At 42.0% G+C, this 17,715-nt stretch overlaps 2 protein-coding genes across 5 annotated transcripts; one reads left to right on the top strand and one right to left on the bottom strand.

The window, feature by feature from the left end:
* The first annotated feature begins 30 nt into the window (after positions 1-30).
* Positions 31-5,563, top strand: psma7 (proteasome 20S subunit alpha 7). Its single transcript, NM_001292409.1, has 7 exons — positions 31-156; positions 2,189-2,315; positions 2,826-2,950; positions 3,397-3,519; positions 4,164-4,277; positions 4,847-4,909; positions 5,378-5,563. Exons 1-7 carry the CDS (start codon positions 55-57, stop codon positions 5,462-5,464), a joined length of 741 nt encoding a protein of 246 aa, NP_001279338.1. The 5' UTR covers positions 31-54; the 3' UTR covers positions 5,465-5,563.
* A 666-nt stretch (positions 5,564-6,229) lies between these two features.
* On the bottom strand, positions 6,230-17,715 carry lsm14b (LSM family member 14B). Of its 4 annotated transcripts, none has more exons than XM_042341690.1 (10): positions 17,462-17,715; positions 15,075-15,238; positions 14,601-14,736; positions 13,705-13,842; positions 10,598-10,753; positions 10,132-10,215; positions 9,351-9,512; positions 8,962-9,130; positions 8,327-8,500; positions 6,230-7,826 (listed from the first exon to the last, which is right to left on the bottom strand). In XM_042341690.1, exons 1-9 carry the CDS (start codon positions 17,580-17,582, stop codon positions 8,335-8,337), a joined length of 1,296 nt encoding a protein of 431 aa, XP_042197624.1. In that variant the 5' UTR covers positions 17,583-17,715; the 3' UTR covers positions 6,230-7,826; positions 8,327-8,334. The 4 variants fall into 4 exon arrangements, with proteins under 4 accessions (XP_042197624.1, XP_042197625.1, XP_042197626.1 ...); XM_042341691.1 differs by having other exon boundaries at positions 10,598-10,750; XM_042341692.1 differs by lacking the exon at positions 13,705-13,842.

The raw sequence follows: 17,715 nt of genomic DNA, 5'->3' as shown, positions 1-17,715 counted from the left end.
ACTCTGCGCAGGGCGGGGGGGGGGCGGGGCTCTGTCCCTCTCTCTCCCGCCGCCATGACCGCGAGCTATGATCGCGCCATCACCGTCTTCTCCCCCGACGGCCATCTCTTCCAAGTGGAATACGCTCAGGAGGCCGTGAAGAAAGGCTCCACAGCGGTGAGTGAGGGGAGGGGGAGAGAGAGGGGGTGTGAGGGGGAGGGGGAGAGTGTGAGGGAGTGTGAGGGGGGGGGGGGAGAGTGTGAGGGGGGGAGGGGAGTGTGAGGGGGGGAGGGGGAGAGAGTGTGAGGGGGGAGTGTGTGAGGGAGGGGGGGGGGGGAGAGTGTGAGGGGGAGAGTGTGAGGGAGTGTGAGGGGGAGAGTGTGAGGGGGAGAGTGTGAGGGAGTGTGAGGGGGAGAGTGAGGGGGAGAGTGTGAGGGGAGAGTGTGAGGGGGAGAGTGTGAGGGGGGAGTGTGTGAGGGGGAGAGGGGGAGAGTGTGAGGGGGAGTGTGTGAGGGAGTGTGAGGGGGGGGGAGAGTGTGAGGGGGGAGTGTGTGAGGGGGGGGGAGAGTGTGAGGGGGGAGTGTGTGAGGGAGTGTGGGGGGGGGGGGGAGGGGGGAGAGTGTGAGGGGGAGTGTGTGAGGGAGTGTGGGGGGGGGGGAGGGTGATGGGGAGTGAGAGTGAGGCCACACGCGGGGCTCCGGCTCTCACTGCGGAGTGGGAGTCACTTGGAGTCCAGCGAACCCCCACACACTGACCCGACACACCTGGACCTTTCCCCGGGTCCCCCCCCCCCCCCCGGGTCCCCCCCCGGAGCCCCCCCCCCCCGGGTCCCCCTCCCCCCCCGGGCCCCCCCCCCCGGGACCCCCGGGCCCCCCCCCGGGAGCCCCGGGACCCCCCCCCCCCCGGAGCCCCCCCCCCGGGTCCCCCCCCGGAGCCCCCGCGGAGCTGAGAGAAAATGGCTTTATTTTTACTTTCGGTCACGGAGCCGCTTCCTGGTCTTTGTTACTTTCCTTTCAACGCCCCTCACACGGCAACAACCAACTCAGCACTGACTTAGTGAAGGCTCTTCCAAACCACTGACACACACACTGACACACTCACTGACACTGACACACTCACTGACACACTCACTGACACACTCACCGACACAGACACACTCACTGACACAGACACACTCACTGACACAGACACACTCACTGACACACACACTGACACTGACACACTCACTGACACACACACTGACACACTCACTGACACACACACTGACACTGACACACACACTGACACACTCACTGACACACACACAGACACTAACACAGCAATGGTTTGGGACCCTTCAGTTACAAGTTTCATTGAAACATCTGAAGCTGTTGTTTGCGGCGGATTCAGCCGATGGTTGTAAAGTACAATCAATGTCTGATGCCATTTTGGGATAAGGAAGCAACGCTTTATAATGATTAAACCTTACGTTTGATATCACGCCTCATCACGTCGCTGAGCCGTCTCAAAGCGCACCACAGAAGTGAGTAATCGCAGGTGGACTGAGCCTCTTTCTGCTGCACCACAGGTTGGAATCCCCGTAACAGTTTCCTGCTCATTGATCAATCACTACAGAAGATAATATAAGAATTGCTATTCAAAGGCCAAGGTCCATCCAGTTTGCATTCCACGATCCAAGCCGTTTGCAAACACACGTCATGTCCCAAACTATAGACTGTACTGAAGTTAAGAACGATTTGAATTGAAATGCAGCGCTATCTTCATGTCAACTTGACAATGTCATTGTCTGAAAGTAGTTGAAACACAAATAAAGCTGCATTTTTATAGCCTTGGTCACAAAACCACCTTCAGAAGGGTATTCCAGTTGGTTACTCTCAAGCATCGCGGTGTCCCTCATGTGTCAGTTACAACACAACTGCAGTAGATCAGGGACAGGGAACAAATGGCTTGGATTTTAAAATTCCAACGTGTTACCAAACTATATTTTTTAAAATCAACTAACTTGACTAAGATCGTAGTCACACCCTGAAACGGTTTGATCAGAATTTAAAATTCTCGGAAAAAGCTCATTTCAACTGCACACCATCAAGGCTCTTAAACAACTGCTCACACTTAATGTGTAAAGGTGAGACTGAGAGTTTAATGTTGGAATGTTTGACAAATGATTTTAACTTCATAACTAATTATTCCTACTGTTATCACTTGATAGGTTGGTGTTAGAGGAAAAGAGATTGTGGTCATTGGAGTGGAAAAAAAATCTGTAGCTAAATTACAAGATGAAAGAACCGTAAGGAAAATCTGTGCACTAGATGACAATGTTTGCATGGCTTTTGCAGGTAAATCAATTTTAAATTGTGAATCTTTGCTTTATTTGAATAGAGTTTCTATTCCTGGACTGCCCCGCAACTCTGAAGTTATGAATTTGTCAACAATTGTCAGGAATAAGTGACTGCAGCTCTCATGTTTAATTAACTTCCCAGTACTGGAGAAAATCCAACATCTGCATCAAATGCAGCTGATCCCGTTGTGGAGGGCAGATATTATAATCACACCATATCCAGCAGGAGGTAAACTCAACTGTAGTTTACCACAACGCCAGAACTTCTTGCAGAATCCCCCCCCATCACAATGATTGGAGGGATGAGGAGTTTTCTTCCTCAATGTACAAAGGAAATACTACCCATTGCTGTAAATCCATATAAAAATGGACTTAAACTATAGATTAGTAGTTTCAATTTGAGCAAGTTATTGAATGCAACAACATGGCATTTATTTACTGTGATTTACAGAAGTTTGTCCACCGCCGTGGATAGTATTTGAAAACCTTTTGTCTTGTTTTACTTCAGGACTTACAGCTGATGCAAGAATTGTGATAAATAGAGCCCGTGTGGAGTGTCAGAGCCATAGGCTGACTGTGGAGGACCCAGTCACAGTGGAATACATCACCCGCTATATTGCCAGCTTGAAACAGGTAAGCTGTAATTACTTTGTATGTCAATTCACCAAATACCGTAGATCTTCAATCAAAGTGCGTGTGTACAACAGTAATGGGTGGGGGCGGAGGAATGGCAATATTTCAAACCAAGTATACAGTATAGCATATGATTCATTTTGTAGTAAGCCATTGTTTTCTATTTGGATATTGGTGATAGCAACCAGTTCAGCCTGTCCTGGCTAGCTAAATACAGTCCAACTGATGCATTTTGATAAGTTGGTTATTTTCACTGTATGAAAATGGAAATTAAAAAAATCAGTATTTTGGAACCTTGACTTGTCAAACGAGCTTTGTTAAAATTCAACAACCAGGTGCTTAATCTAAGAATTTAAAACTACATTTATAAATTTAAAAAGGACCCTTTGAACATTACCCAATTCCTATGTGGAACTTCATCATAATTTGATTGATGTAATTTGCAGCGTTACACTCAAAGTAATGGACGAAGACCATTTGGGATTTCTGCACTAATCATTGGTTTCGACTATGATGGAACTGCAAGACTGTACCAAACAGACCCATCAGGCACTTATCACGAGTGGAAGGTGGGTAATTTGTCAACTGTACTTAAGACCTCGCTCAAAGTTGTTCGTTAGCGCCTTGGGACGTCCTCCTGACGTGAAAGGCGCTATACTAATGTACTCTTGTTGTTAGCAAAGCAATACTTACTACCATACATGGCTGAGATCTTGTCTCCTAACTGTACATTTTCTTTTAGTAAATTGTGCTCTAACGAATAGTTGTTGATTTTGGGAAATGGAATTTTTTTCTACCAATCAGCATAGCACTTCCAGAAAGACCAACTTATACATGCTCAGGTCCAACAACCTCAAAGCATCTTCTACCATTTAAGGTCAAATGCTATTTCTCACATGTTATAACTGGAACGAGATTGCATATGTGACAATTTTGTGCCACCAATCCATGACCCCGTCAACAGAAACTTCTATCAGTAAGCTAGATTGAAAATCCAACTCGGGGAGGTACAAAAACAGTATGCAAACTGGCAAACCATCAAATGCCTTAACTCCACTGTTTGAATGAATGCTGCCAGAACATAAGCAACACAAACTACTTAATATATAGGATAATTTGTTTTATATGAAGCTTAAATGTTACAATAGTTTTGAATGAAGTATTTGAATATATTTCTTTTTGTAGAAGTAATGACTACTCTGGTTCATTTTAGGCTAATGCCACAGGAAGAAGTGCAAAAACAGTGAGAGAATTCTTGGAGAAAAACTACAGTGAAGCCTGTTCAGACAGCGATGCTATAAAGCTAGCCATCAAGGCTTTGCTGGAGGTGAGTTATTTTTTGCTAAAATAGCAACAAGGCAATGGGAATACTTCCTTATTTTCAGGCACCAGAGTCAACACAGTTGTCATGTCACAAGTATAGCGATAGGAGCTCAATAAAGCTGTAACTCTTCCAACAATGTGCTTTAGATCTTCTATTTTATACTTGCACTGCATTATCAAATTGAAGTGTAGTGTTTTGCTGGGATGCCTATTGGGATGAGGATTGGACAGCCAAAATCTGCAGCAAACGGTGACATCCTATTGGATTGGCCTGGATTCAATTACAGGACTCAAGCTCCACTACCACACATGATCTAATGTTTTACATGTATTTTATACATACAGAAATGGTTAAATTAATTGGAGTGAAAGTCAAAAGAAATGCATACAATACTATTTTGTTCAAAATAACTATTCAATCAAGTGTACTTAATGTCAACTTTTATACTGTATTTGGACTGCATCTTTTTACAATTATGTAAATTAGTTTACATAGAATCCATGCCAGCATTCTATTTTTTCAATTTTGTTTCCCATAAATCAGAATAGTAACTTGTACTAAATTTTGTTCAGGTTGTACAGTCTGGCGGTAAAAACATTGAACTAGCAGTGATGAAGTATGAAGAACGGCTCAGGGTAAGTAAACAGTTTCATAATTGAAAGCTTTTGAAATTTGTTTAAATTATTTCACCTTTGTGACCCAAAAAGATTGAGGCTTGTAGGATCAGACTGAGAACAATGTAATGCCCATTAACATGGACTATAAAAGAGAGCATTTAGGTTAACCCTTAATGTTGCAGACATCAGCTATTAGAGACAACTCAATTTACTGTTAGACTGCCTTCAGAATACATTTAAAAGCTGGTTGATCTTTAAACATTTGATAAAACTGCACTTAGATCATGTCAGGAATTTCAAAGAGCTTACCAGGCAGGGTAGCACAGTCAAGTGTAATGACTATTTGTGGGCAGACCGCAGTCCCTTTCAAGAAAGATCACACACTATAGAGTGATCAGTTACTCTGGAGAATTGTTAGCTAGGATTTTGCATTCCAATAAACTTTTGCTGAATAACTCTAAACTAGATGTTATTGTATTCTTGCAGATTTTAGATCCTGAGGAAATTGAGGATTACATTGTTGAAATTGAAAAAGAAAAGGAAGAAGCTGAGAAAAAGCTAAAGAAGACATAAAGCACTCATTGGCACAAAAGACATCAAAAGTGCTAAACATTAAAAAGCATTCCATATTACTCCAATCTCCCAGTTTAATAAACCGGATTTTTACACAGTATAAATGATTTGCTTGGCATTTATCCATAGAAATGTATGGTGATAATCTGCTTTTTTCCTGTAGTGGTTAGAAGCCAAATTTAAGTTCAAAATGCACTTAAAGGAACTCCTACTTACAATTAAATGTTTGTTACATGAATTCAAGGACCACAAAAAGTTGTGCAACAGGCATAGCTCGATTGAAAAATGAAAGGTTTCATTCAAATAAAATTACTACTCTAATAGGCAAAATTAGCTAAATAAGATCAACTCCCTGGGCACTTTTGCCCTGACTGATATACTGCTTATAGCTTTTAGGCCAATTGTTCTATTCATACCCAACATTAACTGGTTCGTCAGTCCCTTTCCACCCTGTAGATTAAACATATTCAGGGTAAGCATTTCAACAAGTGTTCACATTACATCACTTACGCAGTAACTCATTAACAGCAATCATAGCACAACATAGTTGGAAGGATAGTGTGCAGTGGGTTTACCTTGTGGCTACACAGCATGAATGATACATTCAAGAAGTGGTACGTGGAATGTCAGTAATCAAACAGACAAAGACATTTTCTGTAATACATTTAAACAGTTTTGAACAAGGTTTTCGTTTTACATTCTAAGACATAACCCAAGTGTTGGGCAACTAAGAAATAAACATTGAAAGAAGACACAGAATATAGGTACCTTTGCTTCTCATTTATTAACCATGGGAGAACCACTTACCCCATCTCAGTTCAAAGTGTACTTGACCCATATTTATTGCTACACGAATGCTATTCCCATGGCTTTGACATGACATAAGATCTTGATCAACATTTGAAACTGTACAAGAACAAGCTTGTACATACCAAGTTCATGCTCTGAAGGTAGAAATCTACCTAAGCTATCAGATTTTTCCCAGATAGACAAGTGGCTTTTTTGTGAAACAATTTATACAACACATTCAAACATTTGCAGGTGCCTTAACATATTCAAAACAAGAACTGCATATAATCTTAATGGGATGCATTCAGTCCTATACTTCCATATGAGATCAAAAAATTAAGTCTTCCACATTTCCCTTTTTTCAAAATGAACATTATCCTTAGTCTGAACACTGCAGTGAATATCTAGATTATACACCTCACACCCAGGATTCTATTAAACACTTGGGGGGTTTTATTAGGAAGAAAAACAGTTGTAACTCAAGTTTTGTACAGAAATTTAGGCCAAGCACATGCATAAAGAAGATGTCTGCCAGACAAGATAAACCATAATTATGCACATACACCAAAAATTTAGGTAAGAATTTATAGCTTCTGAAATGTACCCCTTAAAAAAGGGAAATACAATGTCAGCTTTGAGACTTCCAACAGCCCATTGTACACTGGGGGGGACTGCAGACGAGAAGCTTCTTACAAGCTGTAATATCAGGAAGTCCATTTAAACAATATTTACACCTCCTAAGCTGGCATGTACGCCCAAACAAATTTCCAACTTGTATATATTTAAATACAAAAATGAAACAAAACCATCCTTTTTAGCTCGTGCCAACACGAAAAGGAGAACTGAGAAACCACTTCAACCACCTGAAGTTTGATCGGACAGTTGGAAAGTGCCTTAATAAGAACCAAAAAAGTGTGCATTTGTTGCAATCACAAGCATATACATAACAATACATTGCTGAGCAGAGAGATGGAACCGATCAAGTTACAAGTGCATCCAGTAGGCACTGAAGGTTTGCTCATGCTAAAGGTTTTAGCAACAGTTCACCAGGCTCCTTTGCTTTATTTAGTTTTGTGGTAATACTCCAAATTTAAATAAGATTTTATTTTCCTTCAGTCTTGGGTAGCTAGCCCTCATCATGAAGTGGTTGGAGTTTTAAAAAAAAAAAAACCGAATCATTATAATATTACAGAAAGGGTTGGTGGCAATCCTGAGTATGTACAGTAGTAACTGATGGAACAAGGAAGCTTTGTTCAAAATAAATGTAAGCTTTCTTTGTACAACTGTGTACAAACTAACCAGTTACCAGCAGGCAGGCTAACTAACCTAAATTAAAGGAAGTACTTTCTCCTTTTTCCACCCCCAAAAGGAGTTCAAAGCTTCCATTTTCAATATGAAACCTTAATTGACATTTCAGGAGCAGCACTTTAAAAACTAGTTCAACCTTTACTCCTTTGGGTGCACGTAAACAAAATTAATGCCCGATGGTTCACAACTAGCATCTGTAGTGCCAATTCCTTTAGTTTACACAAAGCCAAAAGTCCAGCTCGTCTCAGCAATGGCCTGTAGGTTTCTGAAAATTGGAAAAATGAACAATTAGATAAATGAAACTGTCAGATTTCTACAGCTCCATACATAATGAAAGCCATTTAGTTAGCAAGTCAAATTCACTACATTTCCACTAATCTAGGCAAGATTTGTTTTCCCTTCTGTGTCCATTATCTTCCATTGTCAATCCAATTCATCCCAGCAATAGAGCAACAAGTGCTGCAACTGGAGCCTTTAGTTTTGCTAACCTGTAGTTTCCTTCACAAGGCATACGGTAAACTTCCATAACTGTTCCAATGGAATACGTCTGGTACAAAACAAGTTTCCGACAAGTATGTATTCAACATATCAAATTGATTTCAAAATAGGAAACCAAAATAACAACCCTTGCATTTGGTTTTGTGCCTTTATAATACTATAGTGCTTTTATAATAAAGTGCCTTTCATGTGTGGGGGGGCTCTTCATTAGAGTGAGTTTTTGGGGGCAAATGAAACAGAACAACCTTAGATCTCTTACTGCTATACCTTTATTCCTAAACCCTGCTGCCACCACCATTTCGTGGCATTGAAGAGGTTCTTCTCCCCCCTCCACGGCCCCTTCCACCACGGAAACCTCCACGATAGCCACGGCCACGAAGAAACCTGGCCGAGATACCAAAGGTCTCTGTGTTCAGCTTTCTTTCTTCAGCCCATGTCCGCCTGCAGACAAATTCAATGGACAAACGTAAAGCAGCTGATGACAATAAAAAAACTACAGCTGCTGTCAAAAAGTTATCAGCCGATGGGAACCATTTCCATTTGATACGGCAAGCAACTCAGCTAATTCTGATGTTAAATTAAAACAGACTGGACATTTATAACATTTGAAGCGATCACTAACAACACCTTCCACAGGCTTGAGTGGATACACTCCCAGGTTACATCACTGGTCTTTACCAAGTTAGCTTATCTCATGCAGGGCAGCTGTCTACTCAAAAATTAGCCTAAACTATCGTTTGTGGGAAGGAAGACAAAACTGCAGAGCTTTCAGCTGCTAACCTGCCACTTCAGCACACAGGCAAGCAAAATTGAGCGCAGTGGACAAGATAAATTAGTCCATAAGCATATATGAGTTACAGGAGGAATTTACTTTTATGCATTATCTGGACTGCAATTCTTACCTCGTCTTTGGCTCAGTAGAAATATTATCAAAGAAGGATTTTGTTTTGTCATAGTAACAATTAGTTCCAAGAGGTTCTTCATCTTTACTTTCGACACTTGTCTGCAGCTCAACACTCAAATCCACTTTTTCTTCGGGTTCACCTCCATCTACTTTTTGTACTTTGTCATCTTTAAACACAACATATTCCATTAGTTTTACAAACACAATCTGGCCCTCTTACATAATAATGCTGCTCATCATGGAAACGTCTGCAGTGAAGCAGAGAATAGTAGTCGCACTAATTGTGTGCAACATCTTGATAGTTTTAGTGACTGGTAAGCAAGGTGTGACTTTGCTATCCAACTCTTGGCCAGAACTCTTATACCTTTATAGATGCTGAAAACTTACCATTTATCTTGAGCTTGTTCTGAAACTCCTTTTCAAATTCCTCTTTGTTAAACTGAGCATTGGCACTTTCAAAATCAAAGTCACCTTCAAATTTCATTGTTGCTTCTTTAATGTTTCCAGAGAAGTTTTGCCCTCTTCCACGGCTTCGAACTCGTCGATTTCCTTCAAAGGAAGTTAAAATAGCACTTACCAGCTAAAGTTAGACTAAAAGCCATTGGCAAGATACGAACAATGTTTAGGTGCTAAAACATTCAAAGCAACATTCAAAGCTTCTGTAACCCTTGCAAAACAAATCTGCCATGCATTTCTATACGTATACCCGGCACCATTCACTTTATTTAGATTGGTTAAAAAATCTCATTTCTATGAGGATGCTAAATAGTGAGGTCAGTATTCACTGTGAAGCTAATGCATTTCACTTCTGGAAACACTTTCACCAGTCTATGTGGCCAAGGCAAAATAAAAACATTTTAAGCCCGTTTCTTTGCTAAGAAAAATGATAGATTTCACTTCATATTAACATTTTCATACACTTTGGTGTAAACTACAAAGTGTAGATTTTTCCCAAATCAGGTTTTATACCAAACAATTCTACAAGTGCCCCATTTGCTCAGTTGTAACTGTCAAATACAGTAATGAGTTGCATCAGAAGTATTAAATATTTAATTGAAATTCTTGAACGCACTGAAACATGACCCTATCCCACAAAACGCTTAGTTCATAATTTGAACTTAAATCGAAAATCAAAATCATAAGCGCACCACAAAAGCCGAACATTTACCTGATCGCTTTCTCTGAGGAAGAGGCTTTTTATTCTCATCATTCACTTGAGCCTGACCTCGCTGCCCTGCAGTTTGCTGGATGTCTAAAGAGGAATAAAGGAAAAGGCACAATTCAGCTGAATGCACAAGTGCAAAACATCTTCACTATGAGTTTTTAGAACAACAATGTTTGAAATTCGTAGCCAGATTAAATGACTAGCGTTGTGAGCAACAACTTGGATTTACATTGCGTCCTCCACAGACTAATGAAATGAAAGTGCTTTGCCCTCCATAAATCCCCACTCTAATTTTTCATCACTGCAGCTATTTCGAGTTACTGCTGGTAACTTTGCATGTTTTCAGACAATAATAATGAACATACGCTAACAAAGTGTCACAATGTTAAAATGCCACTTGCAGTTTGTCTCCTTGCAACCAGTGTCTCATGGCCATTGTGTATCCATACCAGGATAGGTTCTTTCCTACCTTTTCTTTGCTCCTGTCCAGCTTGCTCATTTGTATTGGCTAATACTTTGGCTTGTTGCAGGTTCTTCTGATTAATGCCATCTATAGGACTGGTCTGCACACCCTGCTCCACCATGGGACTCTTCCTTTGAGGCATAGATGCAAAGCCAGAAGCTGCTGAACAAATACAGTTTCATTCCAGTGAATACTTCAGACCCAAATAGGCAGGGGAAGAGAGTAATGCATGCATTAAATTGATTGTTTTGTTCATCGGAGAATTAAAATGAATGACCAAAACTAAATTATACAAGAGCAATAATAAATGTACAGGATAATGTTATCCAACTAGTATTTGAGCAAAGATGCAGGGAAGTAGTTAAAAGTTTTCATACTGACCACAATCCAGGCCAATACTAAAATACCCTGCAAAACTAAAGGGTAGCACATTACTACTCAAAATCCAACTCAGTTTGCATTATGGTTTTAAAACTCATCCATAAAACAGCTGTTGCAACAAGTAGGAAAAAAATGGGATGCATGGAAATATCAGCTTGGCTTGGAGACTCTTAAGCATGGTGATGGGTTTCCACATATGTCAGACACCCGGCTGACCAAAAAAGTAGTGGTACTTTCCACAGTAAGTATTCAAGCAGAATCCAACCTCTCTCTCTCCCCAACTGAAACATATTTTTAGATCAATAATATAATTTTAAAATACACAGTGAATCTATTTGAGGTGGGCTAGGGTTAGTTACCCCCCCCCCTTGAGACAATGCACAACTGTGCAACACAGTGACAATCTGTCCTCAACTCAACAGCCAAGTGCCAACGTCTGTTCGTACTAGTCCATTCAACTCTTTGAAGGCAAGTAGCATTGCAGCTGCAAGGTTTCATTTAGCAAACAACAGGAAGATGATCAAAGTATGTTCTTTAAATTTAATTCAGGTTTATACATGTTGCTGCAACGTGCCAACATTAATATTTGAGAGCACAGAATTTCAGTATTCAAAGTCTTCTTCCTTCCAGACAGTCAGTTAGCTATTAATGAACCAAGATTTAATAACCTGATCTAATAGAATTCCAATTCACCATTTTATTGATCTACAAATCCAATATTTCACAAGTAACTGAACTCAGAATTCACAACACTAACTTACAGCGACTATCAGAGCAGCCGTTGTGATGACGTTTGATCAAATTTAAATCAGGTAAATAAACCACTAATGTAGACTATTGAAATGTATTTTACAATAATAATGCCTCTTCCAAATGCTCCCCCACCGACTTAACATGAAGTCTAATCCGACAACAAAATGACATTTGTATGGCGTCTTTCACGTTGGGAGGATGTCTCAAGGCACTAGACGGTCAGTGTTTCGGACCCGATCTTGGGATCAGGGAAGGGTGGAGGGCAGTTGAAGAGGAGGGTCTTGAAGGAGGCAAGGGAGGATCCAGGCGGAGGGACTGCGGGATAGAGTTTCAGAGGGTGGGGGCAGAGTAGCAGAATGTCCGCCGCCAATAGTGGGGTGAGCGAGGCTGGAGACGTGAAGCAGGCCGGAGCCCACTGAGCGAAGGGCGTGGGCAGGATGGTAGGAGGTCGCAGAGGTAGGCGGGAGCAAAACCATGAAGGGCTTTGAAGGTGAGGACTAGGATCTTGAACTGTATCCTCTGTGTGATGCGGAGCCAGTGGAGTTGGGCGAGGATCGGGGTGATGGGGTCACAGAGCCTGGTGCGGGAGAGGACACGGGCTGCAGATTTCCGGATGATCTGCAGCCTATGGAGGGAGGAGTTGGGGAGGCCGACAAGCAAGGAGGTTGCATAGTCAAGCCTCGACAGGTACTGATCAACCTTCAGGATCTTTCCAAAGAAGCCAATCTTCATCCGTAAGTTTAAATTGTGAATGTCAGCAGGATTACAAGAGACAGAGGCAAATGCTGTGCTCAGTTGACACCTGGGCACATACACACTTTACTGGAGGTCAGAGATAGCAATCAGACATCAGTTAAGAGATTACAAAGAAGGACCAATTGATTAGTACTACAGGACAACGATTAACAGACCCAAAGGCATAAAGAAACAACGAAAGACAGATGCAAAAAGCAGTCAGTGGTGCTACTCTGCGTGATGCATAGTACTAATTCTGTGAACAGCAAGAGAGAAAGCCATATTTCTCATCTCAATAATGGTGCAGAAAAATGGTTTATACCAAATGCTGCTGTTGAGTAAGAACGACCACAATAACATCCATCCCATAGGGCAGCAATATAGTAGCCATCATCAGCTATCCCATTGGTGAATATGGAGCACTTTTTCTCGCCCCCTCCAGATCAGAGGATTATAATTGCATTGCTAATTCACAGCTAATCCTCCATCACTGAGATTGCTCATTCCTGTAGGCTGGTATCAAAAAATAACTGTAGGCACAAATGATAACCATAACAAGGGCTTAAATAACTGTAGGCACAAATGATAACCCATAACAAGGGCTCAAAAATGCTCATTCAACAATGATTTGGGTGGAGATAGTTCTGGGGCAAAAATTCAACCCTTTCAATGGCAATGTTTGACCAACAAAATCTGAGGTAGAGCTTCACACACTGGAGTCCAATAAATGCTTATGCATTTGAATTGAGCCTGACTCAGTTAAACCTGAATATAGTGAACCTCTCATTATTGTGCTCCATTTCCAACAATGGGTTTATTAAGAGGTAGAAACCTCACAAAAAATTCCAAACTGTTTTATAGAAAACAAAAAGATTAATATCCCAAAGGTAGTGGAGAAGGAAATTTACATGTATAGATATGATGAAAAAAATTATGTAGATTCAGTGGGGGACAAAAAAAATCAAATCTTTATAATTTTTATGTCATGTTAATTTTCAGTGCCTTGGGACATCCTCCCGACATGAAAGGCGCTATATAAATGTAATTTTGTTGTTTCAATTCAGGAAAACTGAATCCATTCTGATTGCTGTAATTCGATGAGAAGGATACTTTAGTTTTGAATATTTGAAATAAACCTAAACTCAACCCATCCATGAACACAAGAGACACGGAGACACGTTCGCAACTGTCAGGTATTTACAACAGATGGACAACCTTCAGGACACTACTGTTACAGACATTACCCTGAGAAGTCAGTTGGTTTTTCTGCAAAGCTGCGGGATCAGATGGTTTTTCACGCTCTGTGCAGGCTGGCTGTGGTGAGGAAGGACTATCAGTGCTGGAGTGAGAAACTGTTGTGATTTGGGAGGGTGCTGAGCATCCTGTTAAAGCACAGGGAAGGAGAGAAAAGGGAACCAGAGGATCAATTCTACCAGTTCTTGTGAAAATTAAGCATCTTCAAAGCTCCTCAAGGATACTACGCAAAACAGTTAGAAGATGACAGACTCCAAAACTACTTTCTCAGCAGGAACGTAAATATTGCAGGGGCAAACCTTGCCTCCACTTCAACCTCTAAACCACAGCTCAAATAATCAAACAGATTGGCAACTTACTAAAAAAAAAGGAAAAAAACATGTAGTACAGACTTTCACAAGTTATATGGAAAATGCTTCCCAGAAATTAATAAGTTGAGTACTCTTGCACTCCATAATCCCAATTAATAGTAAATTAACTATTGTAAATTAAAATATAATTTGTTAGTGTCTAGATGCACATCAGTATTTTTAAAAAAAACAAACGTAGATGCTCATCTTTTTTCACGACAGGAATACATGTTCAGAGACTGTTAAAACAATTACATAGAATGATCAACCTTTTAGAACAATTGATCCTTTGCAATGCATTTGATCCACAGAAATAGAAATATTGCTACCAAACGTTATGTAATGAACTACGTTGTAAAAAAAAGCTATTACAATAAGGAGCTAAAATTAACATTATAAACTGGCCAGAAGCAATTAATGAACCAACTATTAATTTACAGTATAACCTAGCCAGAGTTTTCACTAAAGTTCAATGAACTATTATTATTATTCACATTCATTTACATCAATGAAAACTGATGAAATAGAACACTGACCTAAACCCACAGAGCCACCATATTGCTGTCCAACTAGAGATCTTCCAGCAAACTGACTGTACGGATTCATACTATGGAATGTGCTGTACGAAGCAGGAGGCTGAAATGAAGTCGTTGACGAATCACTCAATGAAGACTAGAAGAAAGATGTTTATGGCATTACTGACACACAGCTTGGATGAAAAAATAGTCAAAGTTCATCGTATTTACGAGGAGTATTGAGTATTCAGGAGGAATAATAGCACAGTGCATCAATAGCCATCCAGTGGAATAGGATAGGCAAGGTTTCCTCAAAATCATAAGAGAGATAGGTGGTCAATTTTTATTAACTTGTCGACATCACACAAAGTTAGCATGGCAAACAATTTACAAGAAGCATGGCACACTAAAGTTCAAAGATGTACCAGGAGGGTTTGTAAAATACACCAAAATAAATTAATTGGAACTAAATATTATAAGTTACCAGTTATTTACCTGTACAATAGCAGGATCCTGAGGTAAAGTATGTTGAGGTTTTGGGGGTTCACACACAGTAATATCTTTGATATCACTACCACGAAAGATAATGTATTCATAGATCTCATCTTTTGGGGCAAAAGGCCTATCTGTAGGCCGGTCTTCTGTTCCAAATGACCTCACTGCCAAACAAACAAGTTTACATTTCTTACACAGCATATATTCAAAAGGGTCACTTGAGAACAAAAGCTTTTCAGCACACTTTTTTGCTGGTTGTACATTTGTCATGATACTAACAGATTCCCTGCATGAATGAACATAATTGTTAACAATTACATATTCAGTCAGAGTGATCAGCAGTATCTTTGTCCATAGAGCAAGTATATCCAAGTTTGCTCTGACCTACATTTGAGCAAGACTTGCTGCATTACATTTTGAGGAATTCATGAAATTCTTAAATATGAACAATTGAGAAAGTAGTATATTACTACTCAAGTCCTCAAAAGCAGAATTTACATGTAAAGATTGCATTTCTCATTTAAAAAAAAATATTGTGCTCACCTAGTTATGGGATTTTTATGCTGCAAACTTTTAAAATCAGCAAAAACAAGGTCACAATCTCATCTACCTGAGCTGGATTCTATCTCCAGTCCCAGAGGTGAATATCAGGGTCAAACTCACTCCACTACCCTTTCAAAACGATATATATATTCATCTTTCTGTGCATCGATTTAAAACATGCCTGACATTTTGCCTTGTGAACACTGATAAATGCTGAAAACATAGAAAACCTGAAAAATTTGTACCAGGCAGAGCAGTAACAAGCCATATTTCCAAATCCTGATGTGTGCTTGAGCAAACCGCTGTTAACTCTTAATTTGTAGTTCTTACATAAGACAAGTATTTTAGGAGAAATTGTGTTGTGATTAGTGGGTGGTTGGAACCAGTTTACCAATACTAAGTTAAGCACTAATTATCCTTCTACAGGTTAGCAATTGAAGTGCATGAAATAATCAAGTGTCCCAACCAAAGTTAACAGTTCCAGGTTCAGGCTCCATTTCAAAACCTGCTCTAATCCCCAGTCCTCTGCAGTTGAGAATGGTCATTTCAGGTTGAAAGCCAAGAATGAGAGGAGGAATTGGTGATTCAAGCCAGGATTCCATATTGCAACAACAAAAGAAAGGAAATAATTAACAAGACTGCTATCAGGTGAAATAGTTGCACCTTTAGTGCATTTTAAACAGATCTACATTAGAGCCTACAGCAGGCAGAGGTTTTTATATATAAAAAACACTTGGAAGGTGTATTGGAGATAAAGCAAACATAGGAGGAGGGCCACAGGTTGGTGCACAATACCGGGTGCAAGTTGGGATTCGGGCATTTAAAATGACTAAAAAAAGGCAGTTTAATGGCGGTTTCAGTCAAATGGGGCCACAGGTAACGTTGGACATGTCTCAACGCCTCCTCCCAGCCAGAAACATAGGAACAGGAGGAGGCCATTCAGCCCCTCGAGCCTGTTCCGCATTCTAAGATCATGGCTGATCTGAACCTCAATTACCCGCCCATACCCCATATCCCCTGACCAATCCACCTCAGTCTGGACAATGTGAACGGATCCAACATCCACCGCCTTTTGGGGGATAGAGTTCCAGATTTTCATTGCTATTCAGGGACAAACCTCCATAACACATGTCTAATTGTGCACTTTGTGTGTGTGTGTGAGATGGTGTGAGGGGAAGCGGACAATTCAAGCCCTGGTTGACGGTCAGTGTGGCCCAGTGCAGCATATCCCCCCCCACCCCAGTCCCCTCAGCCCACACCCCCCCCACCCCAGTCCCCTCAGCCCACACCCCCCCCACCCCAGTCCCCTCAGCCCACATCCCCCCCCACCCCAGTCCCCTCAGCCCACACACCCCCCCACCCCAGTCCCCTCAGCCCACACCCACCCCAGTCCCCTCAGCCCCCCCCCACCCCAGTCCCCTCAGCCCACACCCACCCCAGTCCCCTCAGCCCACACCCCCCCCACCCCAGTCCCCTCAACCCACATCCCGGCTGCTGCCCCACCCACCACGTGCACACGCACGCACTCCCCTCCCCCCCCCCAAGGCTGTAAGGGTCGCGTGGCGTTGCGGGGATGAGGAGGCGAAGGAAGGAGAGAGGGGGGAGAGGAGAGGGGGAGAGGACGAAAATAGGCGCTAAATGAAACCCCTTTCGGACAAAGTGTGTGGGAGAGGTTCCCTCTCAAACAGCAAACACACAAACAAACAAACAAACAAACAAATAGCTGAGAGCCGCCCCTGGGGCCGCCCCTGGGGCCGAGGCCGCTCGGGGGCCGCCCCTGGGGCCGAGGCCGCTCGGGGCCGCTCCGGGCCGCTCCGGGCCGGGCCGGGCCCGCGGTCACTCACCCTTGGCCAGGGCCACGGTGGAGTTGTCCGTGTCGATGGTGTACAGGATTCCCTCATAGCGGATCTGCGCCTTGGAGATCAGACTGATCTTACTGCCGATATACGGCGTCCCGCCGCTCATGGTCACCGCCTCGCACTCTCCCTCTCAGACACCTCCTCCTTCCCCCTCTCTCTCCCGTCACCGCCTCTTAAATATGGCGCCGGACGGCCATCGCCACCCCAGCGGCCCCGACCCCACACGCTCCCCCACAGCG

The sequence above is a fragment of the Callorhinchus milii genome, unplaced genomic scaffold (genome assembly GCF_018977255.1).
Source record: "Callorhinchus milii isolate IMCB2004 unplaced genomic scaffold, IMCB_Cmil_1.0 Scaffold18, whole genome shotgun sequence".
NCBI lineage: Eukaryota > Metazoa > Chordata > Chondrichthyes > Chimaeriformes > Callorhinchidae > Callorhinchus > Callorhinchus milii.
The sequence above is the reverse complement of the archived record's forward strand: the minus strand, read 5'-3'. Positions and strand labels throughout refer to the sequence as shown.

What these genes read in the sequence shown, in the direction of transcription:
- psma7 (NM_001292409.1), top strand. Translation starts at nt 55, where the DNA reads ATGACCGCGAGCTATGATCGCGCCATCACCGTCTTCTCCCCCGACGGC. An exon ending in TGTTTGCATGGCTTTTGCAG is followed by an intron (nt 2,316 to 2,825) that starts GTAAATCAATTT and finishes GTTTTACTTCAG; the next exon opens with GACTTACAGCTGATGCAAGA. An exon ending in ATATTGCCAGCTTGAAACAG is followed by an intron (nt 2,951 to 3,396) that starts GTAAGCTGTAAT and finishes TGTAATTTGCAG; the next exon opens with CGTTACACTCAAAGTAATGG.
- lsm14b (XM_042341690.1), bottom strand. Translation starts at nt 17,582, where the DNA reads ATGAGCGGCGGGACGCCGTATATCGGCAGTAAGATCAGTCTGATCTCC. An exon ending in TGGACAGGAGCAAAGAAAAG is followed by an intron (nt 10,216 to 10,597) that starts GTAGGAAAGAAC and finishes ATTCCTCTTTAG; the next exon opens with ACATCCAGCAAACTGCAGGG. An exon ending in TCTACTGAGCCAAAGACGAG is followed by an intron (nt 8,501 to 8,961) that starts GTAAGAATTGCA and finishes ATTTGTCTGCAG; the next exon opens with GCGGACATGGGCTGAAGAAA.